This window comes from Dipodomys spectabilis, unplaced genomic scaffold, assembly GCF_019054845.1.
Source record: "Dipodomys spectabilis isolate Male_0828 unplaced genomic scaffold, ASM1905484v1 ptg000145l, whole genome shotgun sequence".
In the NCBI taxonomy this organism is placed as follows: Eukaryota; Metazoa; Chordata; class Mammalia; order Rodentia; family Heteromyidae; genus Dipodomys; species Dipodomys spectabilis.
Genome location: NW_024870822.1, coordinates 19,762,235 through 19,777,329, shown reverse-complemented (window position 1 = coordinate 19,777,329; position 15,095 = coordinate 19,762,235). Strand labels below are relative to the sequence as shown.

The 15,095-nt window shown below is 39.5% G+C and overlaps 1 protein-coding gene across 1 annotated transcript; it reads right to left on the bottom strand.

The window, feature by feature from the left end:
* Positions 1-229: 229 nt before the first annotated feature.
* On the bottom strand, positions 230-13,703 carry Psma1 (proteasome 20S subunit alpha 1). The gene is made up of 10 exons (XM_042691637.1): positions 13,597-13,703; positions 12,155-12,199; positions 11,526-11,627; positions 11,302-11,405; positions 9,471-9,559; positions 8,725-8,795; positions 7,912-8,041; positions 6,308-6,387; positions 3,677-3,787; positions 230-584 (listed from the first exon to the last, which is right to left on the bottom strand). Exons 1-10 carry the CDS (start codon positions 13,597-13,599, stop codon positions 528-530), a joined length of 792 nt encoding a protein of 263 aa, XP_042547571.1. The 5' UTR covers positions 13,600-13,703; the 3' UTR covers positions 230-527.
* Positions 13,704-15,095: the final 1,392 nt, after the last annotated feature.

Below are 15,095 nucleotides of genomic sequence, written 5' to 3'. Positions count from 1 at the left end.
TCTTTTTTGTTTTAATAATAATCTCCAAACTTGTATCTTGAAATTTATATTCTGAAATATTCATGGATTTTCATGTAGCCAATCTCCACAACAGAAAATTATTATAAGGATGTGGTAGCTAAGAGGTATCCTTCTGTTTTACTAAAAATAAAGCAATATAATCTGGCAAATGGCCAGTTGCAATACTGGACTTTATATAGTTGAAGTGACTTAAAAACCCAATACAAGAGGAGGTGAAATAATTTTATTTCACAGTTGTCTTTAAAATCCCAAAGACACTATTTTCTTCATATAAAAACATTGGTATAGATATCCATATTTTCTAGAAAATGATAACATAGTCCCTCAGGAAAAAAAATGCACCCAATTATATGGTTTCAGGGAAGTTGCTTGGGAAAAAACTCCCTCTGGACTGATTCCTAAAACATGCCATTCCACCACTATGCATTTGTTGGTTCAAAGTACAGATTATTGTCATTAGTATGCACTTCTGCACTTTCATACATCTGATAACACACTTTTATCACTTAATGTTCCATTGGTTCATCAGCCTTTTCTGCAGGTTCATCAGCAGGTTGTGTAGGCTTAAAAGGGAAAAAAAAAAAAACAAGCAAAGATGTAAAATCAACACTTCATCAATATGTACTCCTAACCATAAATATTATGGTTAGGATAAATATATACGTAAATATATTACATTATAAAAAAATTAGAACACAAGTTAGAAGGTATTTTTGATAACCAGTTTTCAATATATTGTCCTGTTAAAATTTCTGAAGTTTTATAAGTTATATATAATCTCAGTTCTGAAAGTCATTCAATAGTAGTTCTATATATCACACTTTGTCTTGCTCAAGAGTTAAAAGCCTTTTAAAAAATCTTTTATTGTTATTACTAAGTAGTTGTACAAAGGGATTAAAATTTTGTAAGTCAGTTTATGAGTACAATGTTGCTTTTTTTTTTTTGGTCAGTTGTAGGGCTTGAACTCAGGGCCTGGGTACTGTCCCTGAGCCTCTTTGTGCTTAAGGTTAGTGCTCTACCACCTGAGCCACAGCACCATTTTTTTTGAGTGGCTAACTAGAGATACTCATGGACTTTCCTGCTCAGGCTAGCTTTGAACCAGGATCCTCTCAGATCTCAGCCTTCTGCGTAGCTAGGATTACAAGCATGAGCCACTGGCACCTGGTTATAGTTCATTTTTTATATAACATACACTGGCTATAAAGGTTGCATTTGCTTGTCTTCCTCCTTTCATGGGCCTTCCTTTTCCCCCTCCCCCACAAAACATGTTTCCATTTCCTGGTATTCTTTTGATAAACAATAGAGAGTTACACCTTTGGGTTCCTCCATTAGTGTTCCATCCTTTCATCAGTTTGTGTATAAATGCATAGAGCCCTGCACGTTATAATGCATATTTGTATTTTAGATCTAGCTTTCCATATGAGAAAATATGCGCCCTTCATCTCTCTGAGCCTGATACTTAAAATACAACCAGCACTTTTTAAACATCCTTTACCAACAAACATAGCAAAAACACAAATAAGCTACTATTCCAAAGCATTCTTTCCAGCAGACTAATTCTTACCAACAACTGCAATAATGCAAATCTTAGCTCTCCAAATAATATTAACAATATCTTTGTCAAGTTAAAAAAATCACTCATGAAGCCAGGTGCTGGTGGCTCACACCTGTAATTCTAGCTACTCGGAAGCTAAGATCTGAGGACCAGGGTTCAAAGCCAGCCTGGGCAGGAAAGTCAGTGAGACTTCTATCTCCAATTAACCACAAATAAGCTGGAAGTGAAACTGTAATTCACTTGTTAGAGCACTAGCCTTAATCAAAAAAGATCAGGGACTGCATCCAAGCCCTGTGTTTAAATCCCAGGACGGAACCCAAAAAGAACAAAACCAAACATAAACAACAAAAAACCCTCATGAGGTTGGGAGAGATAGGGGAGAATCATGAAAGGGATGACACCGATCAAGACGTAGTGCACTATCATGTTGAATTGAAACCACCCTTTGTACTTAAGGACAAACCCCCCCTTAAAAAACAAAACAAAACAAAAACTAACCCTCATTGCTATAAAAGAATTTCTGTATTAGACACTTCTGGTGGTAGTGAAGTTTAAATAAGGGCCTTCTGTATGTCTACCACTTGAGCCAAGCTTCCAGCCCTGGCTTTTGCTGTAATTTGGAGATAAAGATGCTAGTGAACTTTTTTGCTCTGGCTTGAACTGTGATTCTTAGATCTCAGCCTCCTAAGTAGTAAGACTTATAGGAATGAGTCACCCAGTATAAGGCTACCACTTTTTATTTTTAATTCCATAGCTATTAAATAAGCTTTCATTGATAGCAAATACGAGCCTGTTATAGAGGACCAGCTGTGATCCCAGCACTTGGGATGCTGAGGCAATAGGATCATGAGTCTGACATTAATCTGGAATATGGTAAGACCTTGGACTCCTACCTTCAAAACATAGGCTACAGGTGTAGCTCAAATGGTAGAATGCACCTAGTAAATACAAAGCCCTAGTTCAAACCATAATTCTCCCCCAAATAAAAGGATTTTTTTAAAAAAAGCAATAGCCTCAGAACCCAGAAAAGATTACCTAACACTTTACTTTTTCACCAACAGTTCTTGTTCTTGATGCTCTTCTTATTATTTATGAAGACCCTACTTACTGTTCAAGGATGGCCCCAATACGCACTTCTTTCAATGTCTACTCATAAACAATCTGGGTTAGCCCTGTGACTTACTTTTACCAACAGAATGTGCAGAAGTGATGCTGTTGGTCTGGCAGTAAGGCCCAAGTGGTATAATATGTGGCTACCAAGTATGAAAAACTGGCTTTAATGTCCAGGACTCAGGAAAAGAAAACGAAAAGTAACATTTGACCAGTCTCATTTAAGAATGCCACTCTAGGGGCTGGGAAGGTGGCTCAGTGGTAGAGCGCTTGCCTTGCATGCATGAGGCCCTGGGTTCGATTCCTCAGCACCACATAAGCAAAAAGAAAAAAGCCAGAAGTGGCTCTGTGGCTCAAGTGGTAGAGCGCTAGCCTTGAGCTGAAGAGCTGAGGGACAGCGCCCAGGCTCAGAGTTCAGGCCCCATAACGGGACCCAAAAAAAACAAAAAAAGAATGCCACTCTCATTTTCTACTTTTTTTTTCTCACAGCTTTCACTTTTAAACTTTTGCAAATTCTTAGCTTTTTCCACCTTGTTTGAGAGGCCCTCCTAAAGGGTTCCTGCGACTACACGGACAGAGGCCCAGTTACTCTCTAGCAGAGGACCCAGCCTTCTAGCTGCTCCTCTAGAACCCATAGTAAAGACATGAGTGGCTGCACTGAATTTCCTGCCCTATCCCAACATTTGAATACATTTTTGAGATCTCAAGTGAGAATAGCAAAAGAACCACCTAGCTGTGCCTCAGCCACAGAATTTTGAGAAATTCTTGTTTTAATCCCCTAAGTTTTAGCAGTAGCTCAATGTGTGACAATAGAGAAATTCACAATTCTCCCCTGACCCTCCAATATTTTAGTTTTCTCAGTTCTTAATTTTCTTATTCCCATTTGAACTATAAGTCTATCTCAGTAAAGGACAAAATTGGTAGGTTCAGACAGTTGTGATGAGAATAACACCTTCTAGAAAAAAACCCTTTTGTATTAAGAATAATTACCTGTGCCTTTCTTTGAGGTCTTTCTTCAAGACCTTCCAGGAATGGGGACACATCATCGTCATCATAGATTGTAAACTCCAAGTCTTTACCAACAATTCCAATGGAAACATTCTGATGGGAAATAAAGTAAACAAAATAAGTCACAAAAATGAATATGCTACAATGGGTCAAAATAGAAAATTTTCAGATAGCTCTTGAACTTTAAATACTGTCTATAAAATGGTACAAGCTATAAAGTTTCATATAGGTACTAAATATTTATCCAATGATCATAAAAATGGCTTTATAATTTTGATTAGGCATTAGTGGCTTTTGTTCTGGATCATATAATACCAGTTCCTGTATCATTCAGTCTTTTTTTTCCCCGTGCTTGGGATTGAACCCACAATCTCAAGCATACTCTCTAAGTGTTCCACTGATAAAACTATACCCCTTTATTCCATTCTTCCTTTCTTCTTGACAACAATTTGCAACATTCTCCACTCTCCACAAAATCAACAACAACAAAAAAAACTGTTCCTATTTCACTAAGAAAATAGAAGCATTTGGAACAGACAGCATTTCTCACAGCTTCTAAGTTTTACTTTACTTAGGTCTCTAGATTCTCTCCCTTCCTGTTACCATCAATATTAACTTCAATTTCCTTGGAAAAGCTAATCACTCCATTTGTATACTGTCAAAGGACATTGTTCTAGCCATTTTTACCTAAGTTCGTCACTTCACACTGATATCTTTCATTGACATGCAGTAAATATGATGTAATTTTCCCCATCTTAAAAAAAATCCCAACCAATGAAAAATCCTTACTACAACCTCTTCAGTCACCAGTTCATTTCTCTGGATCCTCAATAGAAAAATTTTCTCCAGAGAGCTATCTCCAATTCTCTTTCCAAGGATTTCTCTTTATCCAAGTTTTCCTCCTTCTCTAACCATCTGAGTTTCTGAGATCTCCAAATCTCTAAAGGCTAAACTGTCTTCAGTTCAGTCCTCAAATTGCTTGCCTATTTTGATTCCTTTAAGAACCGCATCTAGTCTACTCTTTAAATGTCATTTCAATGTAAAGATTTCAAAAATTTGAACTCTAGGCTAAATCACTCTCCATAGAAATCTAGGAAGTACTGATAATAACTGCTTGTCTATATTGCTAGACAAAGAAACAGCACTTGAAATTTTACATGCCCTAAACTGACTACCTAATCTGCTGTACTCCTAATATAAAACTGGTTCCTCCTTCTACGCTCTTATGAATCACAGCTAATCAAAAATCTTTCCCTCCAAGTAAAAACCTTGGAAGCAATACCTTCCCCAGATTTGTTTGCAAACTTGTTTGCTCTAATTTCAGAACATACCTTTATCACTCTGCTGCAGGCACCATCACCTCTCACATGAATCACTGTCTGTCTTAGTTTTAAAACGTACTTGCCCAAGCCCCCACTACACAAAAGTCTCTTGTCAAAAGCCCAAGTGTCTTAAAAGCGAAATCAAATTAGGGTACTCTTAACTTAAATGCTTAAACCCTAAGAATAAAATACAACATACCCACAATAAGAAATATACAATATGACCTCCATTTTATTTCTCATTTTTTTTCCTTCTCTTGATCACCAGCCTCACTACTTAACCTCCTTACCTATTAGAAAACTCTTTATTTCAGGACCTTTGCACTTGCACTCCTAAGAATAATCTGGCTCTAGACATCTGTATGACTCACTCACCTCCTTTAGATCTCTTCTTTAAATGTCACTTTCTTGGTGAGGTCACCCATGACCACTCTATTTTAAATGACATCTTATAACATTTACTCAATTACATTCTTTCACCTGTTAAACTGTTATTTTTTTCTATAGCATTTATAATCTATAGTTTATATGTGCATTTTTTCCTATCCCTGCCCTTTTAGATGAATCTATGGTCAATAAGGCTTTTTGTTATGTTTCCATATTTTCAATGCCTATAAAGTGTCTATAAATGATAGGTGCTCTGTACATGTATTTATTAACGATATTAGTACAAAGATTTATCTACCTGGGAATACAAATGGGACTTTTCTGCCCAGGCTGACTTCAAACCGCAATTCTCAGATCTCAGCCTCCTGAGTAGCTAGGATTACAGGTGTGAGCCACCAGTGCCCAGCTTCTACTTTTCTTTAACAGAGAACTGTTCCCTAAAGTCTCTGTTCTGTCTATAATCTACCAGGAAGAAATGTAAGAAAGGCAGAAAAGCAGGTGTGTGGATGTATAAAGGTGAATGAAATTTACTGGTTTTTTATTTGCTTTATATCAAAAAGAACTGTTTTAAAAAATGACTATTCAAATTTGTATCACTTAGTAAAGAACCTGAAAGGAACATAGGAACTCAAACATTTTCCAAATTAAAAAACATAAGTAAAGATGGGCATGGTGGCTCATGGCTGAATTCCCAGCACTTGGGAGGCTAAAGCAGGAGGATCTAGAGTTTGAGACCAAATTGTGTTACATAGAGTTCTATGCCAGTGAAACCTTATCATGAACAAATAAATATCCAAGCACCAATCCTCCCTCCTCCAAGAAGTATACACTCTACAACTTATAATATTCAACAGAAGATTAAACTGGTATGTTAATATCTACAATTGGAAAACATGATATATACCTTTGTAGTTAGGTCCTGCTCTGCAGGAAGTGTCTCCCTTAATGCACGTAGACCATGTTTAACCAATTCATTTAAATTACCTATAAAAATACATGAATAATTACTTCTTAATTTCATCATCACATTCAGCCTCTTTTATTATTTATCTTTTATTATTTTATTGAAATAGAGCTTTTAGTTTCACACTAAACTTACCAGAATAAAAACGGCTAAAAGTTTAATGCTAATGGTACAATCTTCTAGTAACAACTAATAACATTCATAACTTATTTTAATGAGGGCACAGGTTCAGACCTATAAAGATCCTAGCCAAATTACCATTATTTAAAATGTTCAATTTTAATCCAGTACTTCCAAGCTCATTTGGTCCTACAACTCCATTTTCTCAAAGTTACCTACTTTCATCCTACAACAAAATTTGCTTCAAATAATGTTAATAAGATAATTAGCCAGGCACTGGTGGCTCAGGCCTGTAATCCTAGCTACTCAGGAGCTGAGATCTGAGGATCACAGTTCAAAGCCAGCTCCGAGGAAAGTCCATGAGATTCTTTTTTTGGTCTGGTCGTGGGGCCTGAACTCTGGCCTGGGCGCTGTCCCTCAGCTCTTCAGCTCAAGGCTAGTGCTCTACCACTTGAGCCACAGTGCCACGTCCAGCTTTTTTTTTTTTTTTTTCCTGCTTATGTGGTGCTGAGGAATCGAACTCAGGGCCTCATGCATGCAAGGCAAGCGCTCTACCACTGAGCCACCTTCCCAGCCCTAGTCCATGAGATTCTTATCTCCAATGAACTACTCAGAAAAAGCCAGAAGCCGTGCTAGCCTTGAAGCTTAGGAACAGCATCCAGGCCCAGCAAAAATGAATAAATAAAGGTAATTATTCTCCACTATATTCATTGATCCTTAGGTGTTTCCTTCACACTACTATATTACAAGAAAACTTATAAACAGTCACAGGTGTCAAGGTCTCACATTTATAATACTAGCTACTCAGGAAGCTGAGATAGTGTCAAGGTCCAAAGCCTGCCCTGGGAAGAAAAGCCTGCAAGATTCTATCTCCAATCCATCAGCAAAATGTTGTACTGGAGGCATGGTTCAAGTTGTAACGTGCCAGTGGTGAGCAAGTAAAATGGAAGCACAAGGCCCTAAGTTCAAGCCATGGTATGGCTTCCTTTAGCTTAGGTACGATGTCTTTTACTCATCTATAGACTATTTAATGCAAAAATGTTTGAACAAATGCAGCAGTGATATCCACTAGAAATTGCTGAAATAAACTACACAATGGATGAAGAAGGGAGGTAAAAACTGGGAAAGAGAGAGGGAAAGGATTACACTGTCCAAAAAGAACTGTACTCATTACCTGACTTATGAAACTGTAATCCCTCTCTACATTACCTTTATAATAATTTTTTAAAAAAAGAATGCTTAAGGTTGGGGATACATCTGAAAAAATTCTATTGGTAAATAGAAGAAGTAAAAACTAGTAATTGTGATATTAACAATAAATACTTTAAGGGTTTCATTTAATAAGGAAATCCTGTAAGAGTAATATTTTTCTTAGGACAATACATTATTCACTATATAAAGACAAAATGGAAGTTATTACTTACACTCTATAAACTCAGACATATGTCTCTCCAAGTAAGTACGAGCTGATTGAGAACGAGCTCCAATGGACATAGCTCTGCAGTCAAAATAGTTAGCAGATGGACAGGTTTGGAAAATGTGAGGGCCCATATCCTACAAATAGAAAAAAACAAAACAAAACAATTCTTGACTTTATGTATTTTCTGTGTAGTTGTTTTTGCTTATTTATTTATTGCCAGTCTTGGGGCTTGAATTAAGGGCCTGGGTGCTGTCCCTGAGCCTCTTTGTACACAAGGCTAGCACTCTTACCACTTGAGCCAAAGTGCCACTTCTGGTGTCTGAGGATTAATTGTAGATAAAGAGTCTCATGGGGACTCTTCTGTCCAGGCTGGCTTTGAACTTTGATCCTCAGAAATCAACCTCCTGAGTAGCTATAGCTAGGATTACAGATGTGAGCCACTGGTGCCTGGCTGTTTTTATTTTTTCTCATTTTTGTCGGTCACGGAGCTTGAACGCTGGGCCTGGGCGCTGTCCCTCAGCTCTTCAGCTCAAGGCTAGCACCCTACCACTTGAGTCACAGCTCCTACTTCTGGCCTTTTCTGTTTATTGATGCTGAGGAATCGAACCCAGGGCCTCATGCATGTGAGGCAAGCACTCTACCACTGAGCCATCTTCCCAGCCCTGTTTTTATTTTTTCTTAAAGACAGCATCTTACAATGTAGCTCAGGCCAGACTCTAATTTGCTATCCTTCTGCCTCAGTACTGGGATTACAAGCATGCATTATCATGCTCAGCACTATAGTTCTTAAAATAGTGAGAGTGCTATATAAACTTACATCATAGCCAGCAATGAGCAGCCCAACACCATATGGTCTTCTGCCATACCGCTGAGTTGGTATCTGGGTCTCTTAAACTAGTTAAAGAACTTGTTCTAAACAAAGAATAAAGTACTATCTTTATTTTAAAATTAAACAAAACCAAGACGGTTAGCATCTTCCTAAATTACTGTGTAGTCCACAAGAAATAAAATAGAACAATATTTTTTTACCTAATATTATACAATGCGTAACATTCCACCCCAAGAATACATGTTAGCAAAATGATTTTTTTTTCCCATGTAGAACCTCATTTGTTTTGGCTTCAGAGGTTTAAAGCACTGGGGTACACCTAGAGCAGTAAGAAAATTCAAATTTCTGTGAAAATGGTGTTTGGACAGTTAAATTCCAACTGCTTAAAAAGGCTAATGAAAAACTTCCAATTAAAGCTTTTACAATCTTTTTTTTTTTTTTGGTCCGGTTGTGGGGCCTGAACTCTGGGCCTGGGCGCTGTCCCTCAGCTCTTCAGCTCAAGGCTAGCACTCTACCACTTGAGCCACAGCGCCACTTCCGGCTTTTTTCTTATGTGGTGCTGAGGAATCGAACCCAGGCATGCAAGGCAAGCGCTCTACCACTGAGCCACCTTTCCAGCTCCAGCTTTTACAATCCTATCTATGGTATTATTACTTCCTAATAAACTAACACAAAGATTAAGTACCAAAGACTTTTGGAGTTTACATTTGTAAATGTTAACATAAAAAGGATACTGCTTCCAATTAGAGAAACAAGACGAGACACAGGAAGGGGTCTGTCAAATACAAATCTGGAATCCAAACATTCCTGGCGCATAAAATTACTAAAAGAGAAACAAGAAAATTAGTAATCTCCTATCACAGAGAGCTAATTTAATAAAGCAGTTTGATTCACTTTTCTTTTTTCTAAACGTTTTCATGGGTTGCACCCATATGAACAAACCAGAAAGACAAGACAAGGTCATAAGGATGTATTTTTACATTAAGCAGGGAGGATATGAAGTTTTTCTTTTTGGTGGTACTGGGTGTTTGAACTCAGAGCTTCCCACTGTGAGAAACATAGGTGACATATAGGTATCTCTACTGCATGAGTCACATCTCCAGTCCTTTTTTTAACTTAGGTTATTTTTGATAGGGTCTTGCTTTTTCCTGAGACTTGCCAGGACACTGTGCATTCTTGCCAAGCACCCTCCCACTAACATACAAATTTAGCACTTGATGAACAAATGCTGACAAAAGGAACTAAGCTATTTCTTCAGTATTTTTAACTAAACCTGACCATTTTGGCAGTCTCTAACCACATGAAGCAACTAAGACCTTCAAAAGTAACTGTGATATACTGTTAAGTATAAAGCACACAACAAATTTCAAAGTCTTAACATCAAAATATATACAGAATCTCACTAATAAAGTTTTTATGTTTAACTATATGATGGCATGATAATATTTTAGATCTATTAGAATAAATAAAATGTGACAATATAACATATTTCACATTTATAGCAGACAGAAATCTATGAAGCCATAGCTATCTTGTTGACTTAAGAGATTAAGGTATAACTTAAGAGCTACTTAAAAATCTTAAACGGTATTACCCTCCAAACCTACCATTTATGCTTCTTAATCAAATAATTAAAGAAATTAGCTTTGACCACTTTCTGTTCACATCAACATGTATACATGTGTGTTTTCATGCTCTTTCTAAAGACACTTTAAGTGTTCTACCTGTAAGTCTTCATTCTTATATAAAAGAATATACTGGAAAAGTGTCTATTTACCCAATCTCAAACACTAAGGGAGGGGGTGAGAATTCAGTCTATAATAACAAATCCACATCTCTTCAGTTACATACTGCTTATTAACCAAAAATAATCTTAACATCCTTATGCTAACAAAAATTTCCCTTTTACTCTCCACTTCTGTCTAGATAGACTAGACCTTAAGTTCCTTGAGGACAAAATCTATGTCTTAATCATTTTTCTACATCTCATAATTACCTACTATTGAGCTTTGCCAAATGTTTTCGTTTTGTTTTTTGTGCCAGTCCTTGGGCTTGAACTCAGGGGTTAGGCACTGTCCCTGAGTTTTTTTGCTCAAGGCTAATAATGCTCTACCACTTGAGCCATGGCTGCACTTCCAGCTTTTTGGTGGTTAACTGGAGATAAGAGTTGCAATGACTTTCCTGCCTGGCCTGGCTCAAAACAGCAATTCTCAGATCTCAGCCTCCTGAGGAGCCATCAGTGTCCAGAAAAAAAGTTAAATAATTTCTGATTCAAGGGTCTGGTTCGTTCTTAAGTATCAAACAAAAAATGTCAAGCCGGTTTTAGACATATATACAATGTACTAACAATCACACTATTCCGTGACTTCTCTAAAGTGGCAAAATGTATAATTTTAGTTACTAGTGTAAAAAATACATAGAAATATTGAGATAGTTACAACCTTAATTATAATTTATAAATATTCTAGTGGACAACTTCCTAAAATATCTGAGCTAGATTTTTTTTCTAGAAAAGTAATCAGTTATGACAGAGATATTTGTTTTGTTTTTCATGATAATACTTACCACAACAGTCTAGCATCTGCAGTAAGTCCCGCAATTGAAATACCAATATGGTTGTCAACATGGAGAATTTTTTTCTGGTGAGCTGCAAGTTCTGATTGTGCCCTCTAAACAGAGACATTATAGGATATTAAGAAAAATGTATGTATTTTTTGTTTATACAGTGAAAATTTCACTTGGTAGTTCTGTTCTCCAAAGGAGTAATATATATTTATTTCTTTACTTACTTTTAATGCAACCAATACTGCATGAGTTTTTGATTTCAGACCAACTGTGGCTGAACCTTGTTTAACAGCTTCCATTGCATATTCAATTTGATGAATCCTTCCCTAAAAAGATAATACAGTTTAAATTTACTTTAGGAGATTATTTTATAAATTAGAAATGGTTCCAAAGCTTAAGTGAGGATAGTTAAAGATCAAATGACTTAATTAAAGCCCTACCTCCTGAGCAGCTAGGATTACAAGCAGGAGCCAGTGTCACCCAGCTTTTTTTTTTTTGAGACAGGGTCTTAGTAAGTTGCTAAGACTGGCCTCAAACTCAGCAATCCTCTAGCCTCAGTGTCCTGAGCAGCTGGAATTAAGGCCTTCGATCCTCATTTACAATCTCTAAATCTATTGCAGGTTAAGAAAAAAACACTTTACAGACACAGGATATAGGGGCCTGGTCATGGCACACCTGTAATCCCAGCACTTGGGAGGCTGAGGCAGGAAGACCTTGAGTTCTGAGCTATGTTTCAAGATCATGTGGAAAGAGAGAGACTGAAAGGAAGAGGGGGGGGAGAGAGGGAGAAAGAGAAAGAGAGAAAGAGGGGGGGTACAATAAATAAAAATGGAATGAAACTTATCTTACTTACCTGAGGGCTCCAAACAGTGACATCATTATCATACTGGTTGCGAAACTGAAAGAAAAAAAGACCTCTTAATTTAAGAACCAAACCCAATTTACAGCATTAACAAATGTTTCACATGTTTCCACTCAACGTTAAAGCAGTTTCATTAATGCAACTCTGCTGGAACATCACCACCATACTGTGTGGTACCTAGGAGGCTGGTGGAAGGGGCAGCAGCATTTTATTTATTTTTATTTTTTATTTTTAAATTTTTTTTATTTTTGCCAGTCCTGGGTCTTGAACTCAGGACCTGGGCACTGTCCCAGAGCTGCTTTTGCTCAAGGCTAGTGCTCCACCACTTGCGCCAGGGGACCATTTCCAGCTTTTTGCTTATATGGTGCTGAGGAATCGAACCCAGGGCCTCAGGCATGCAAGGCAAGCGCTCTACCACTGAGCCACCTTCCCAGCCCCGGCAGCAGCCTTTTAAGTATCCAATCTTACCTTTCTGCTCTGTCACCCTCTATAGCACTCTACTTGGGCAGTCAACCAGTAAAGTTCGCAGGCATCGACTTTTCTACCTATCTTGGCTTATATGTTGTTCTCTAACAAATCCCCCTGAGACTTTTACTTTAAATTATTCCACAAACCTGTCTCCTGAAGTCTTCTCCATCTTTTTCTCTAAAATTTACTCCAACACTTCCACAGTTCCTTATCTACATATTACCATTAGGGATAAGCCTGACTTAGATTTGAAACTCTAACTTGTGCCAACCAGTATTCATACTGAGTGAATAAACGCAAAGATGTCCTCGGGAAGTTAAGAGATAAATAAAAATAGCTATAGGGACAGAAGTATTAGTGCCCTAATAACGTTATCAGTTGGGAAGAGAGTCATGGGGTGAGAGCTGGAGTGGCAGACCCAAGGGAAGCGAGGGCCCGACACTGCACCTCTGATCACCGTCCATCACCAAAAGACAGAACAAAGTGCTTAGAAGGGGCCTTTTCGTACCAAGCGCTGGGGGGACGGAGAAGTTAAAAGGACCCACAAAGTAAATGGTCGCGGGTTCCAGGAACCGAGGGGTCCGGTGCACGGTGACTGGGAGGCCTTTCCTTCCGCTCAGAGCCCACTCACAGGACGAGGGTTCAGCTACGGACTGAATTCAGCTACCGCGAATCCCCGCCAGTGGAGGAACTCTGCGCAGCGACCGCAAGGCGAGTGGTTAGGGGCCCCGCGGAGGCCGCACAACAGCGTGCAGCAGGCCGCAGCCACTGCCGACCGCGCCGTGACGGGCCGGGCCTGGCCCGGAGGTGCTGAATCACAGCCCGAGGCTTCCCGAGTCTGCAAGGCTCGCCCGGCCCTCGCCCGCCCCGGGTCTCGTGAGCAAGGTGACAAGAGAGGCCACACACCGACCCGCGGTCAGCGGACCTTTGCCTTCACCCTCCTAAGGACCGAGATTTCAACGCACCATAGCTCCGGCGCCGACCTGGATGCGAGAGCCTCTAGCAAAGCTGCGAATGGAAGAGCGCGGCTGAACCGAAGAGCTCGGCGATCGACAGGGAAAGGCTGCGTGGCTTAGACGACAGCGGCCGACGCAGGGAAGGGCTGTCTATTCCAGAGCTATCGATGGGCTCCTACTGTTTTCCCCGCCCTCAAAACACCCCCACGGCCTCAGGGATGGAGGTGGAGCTAGGGAAAATAGCTGAAGTGGGCGCAGTCTCTGGAAATCCAAGAGCCGTGATTGGCTGGGAACCTTGGACCACAATTGCCGGCCCGCGGTGGTCTCGCGAGTCGTGAGACCTCAGGTTTAGACTTGGTGTGTGGTGGCATCCGGTCCCGCCAGTTCCCCATTCTTGTAGCTAAGGACTGTGCCAACAGTTGGGGGGTGACCTGAACCTGCGGCTGGACCTCTCCTCGGGCACAGTCTTGGGAAGTTGCACAGTTGAGAAGAACTAGGCTGCAGAAAAGGCCACACAGTAGTGGTATAGTTGACGCTGGAGCGTGTCCACCTTGCCCTTCCTTGAGTAGGTTGTATACAAGCTTTCTGCTCTGGAATCCTTTCTTATTATTCCCTGGAGAGCTCATGTAGTCCGATGCTCAGTTATCACTGAACGCTCATTTTAATCAGTTGCTTCCGCCAGACTTTGAACTTCATTTTCTTGTGAATTTCTGTCTTTTTAGGGCATCTGTTGTTAAATCCTCAAGTGATGTGAGTTAACACAACTCTGCGAGCAGCTGCCAATCTAATCTACTCCCTGCTACTTCCCCCTTGTAAAGGAGAAAGGAGGAGTACCTAGCAAACATAGCAGTAATTGTTAAACATCATTAGTAAGCGATATCAGGACTTTTTGTTGTTGCGTGTTTTTTTTTCAGAATTGTTAACAGTAAATTTTCTGAACAAAAAACAAGTTGATTGTTTCCCCCTCTCCCCCATAGACATATAAATCTCACTGTGATATTCTCTTAATTGACTATAACTGGTACAGTGAATAAATGACACGTGAAGAGTACCAGGTACAAATAACTTGATTATTTTCTTTCCCTCCATATGTTAACATACACCCAGTGAATTTAATTTCTCTGCTTGCTTCTTGAATGTAATATACTACAAATGTAATGACACTTCTAGTTAGTCAAGTTGAAGGAGGCTCCCCACACATCCATCCCAGGGGACCACGCAGAGGCAGGCAGGCACAGGAGAAAGATTATTAAGGCTTATTAGAGGAGCCAGTTTCCCCCAAGAGGGAGCACATGGCACCTGTCCCTATCCAGGTAGCAGGAGGGTCTGAAGGATAGGAAGTGAGGTAGATGGGAGTTCAGGTAGGTTTGGGCGGAGAGAGGGAGGGGCCAGCTGTATGGAGGGAACTCCAGGAATGGGAGCGGGGCCCAGGTCTGGGTGGAGCTGCGGACCAAAGGTGAGCATAATAGTAACACAAGTAAAAATGACAATCAGTCTATAAAATTAAA

Coding starts and splice junctions, on each gene's coding strand:
- Psma1 (XM_042691637.1), bottom strand. Junction 11,628..12,154: donor TCACTGTTTGGAGCCCTCAG/GTAAGTAAGATA, acceptor TTATCTTTTTAG/GGAAGGATTCATCAAATTGA. Junction 8,042..8,724: donor TGCTCATTGCTGGCTATGAT/GTAAGTTTATAT, acceptor TTCTATTTGTAG/GATATGGGCCCTCACATTTT.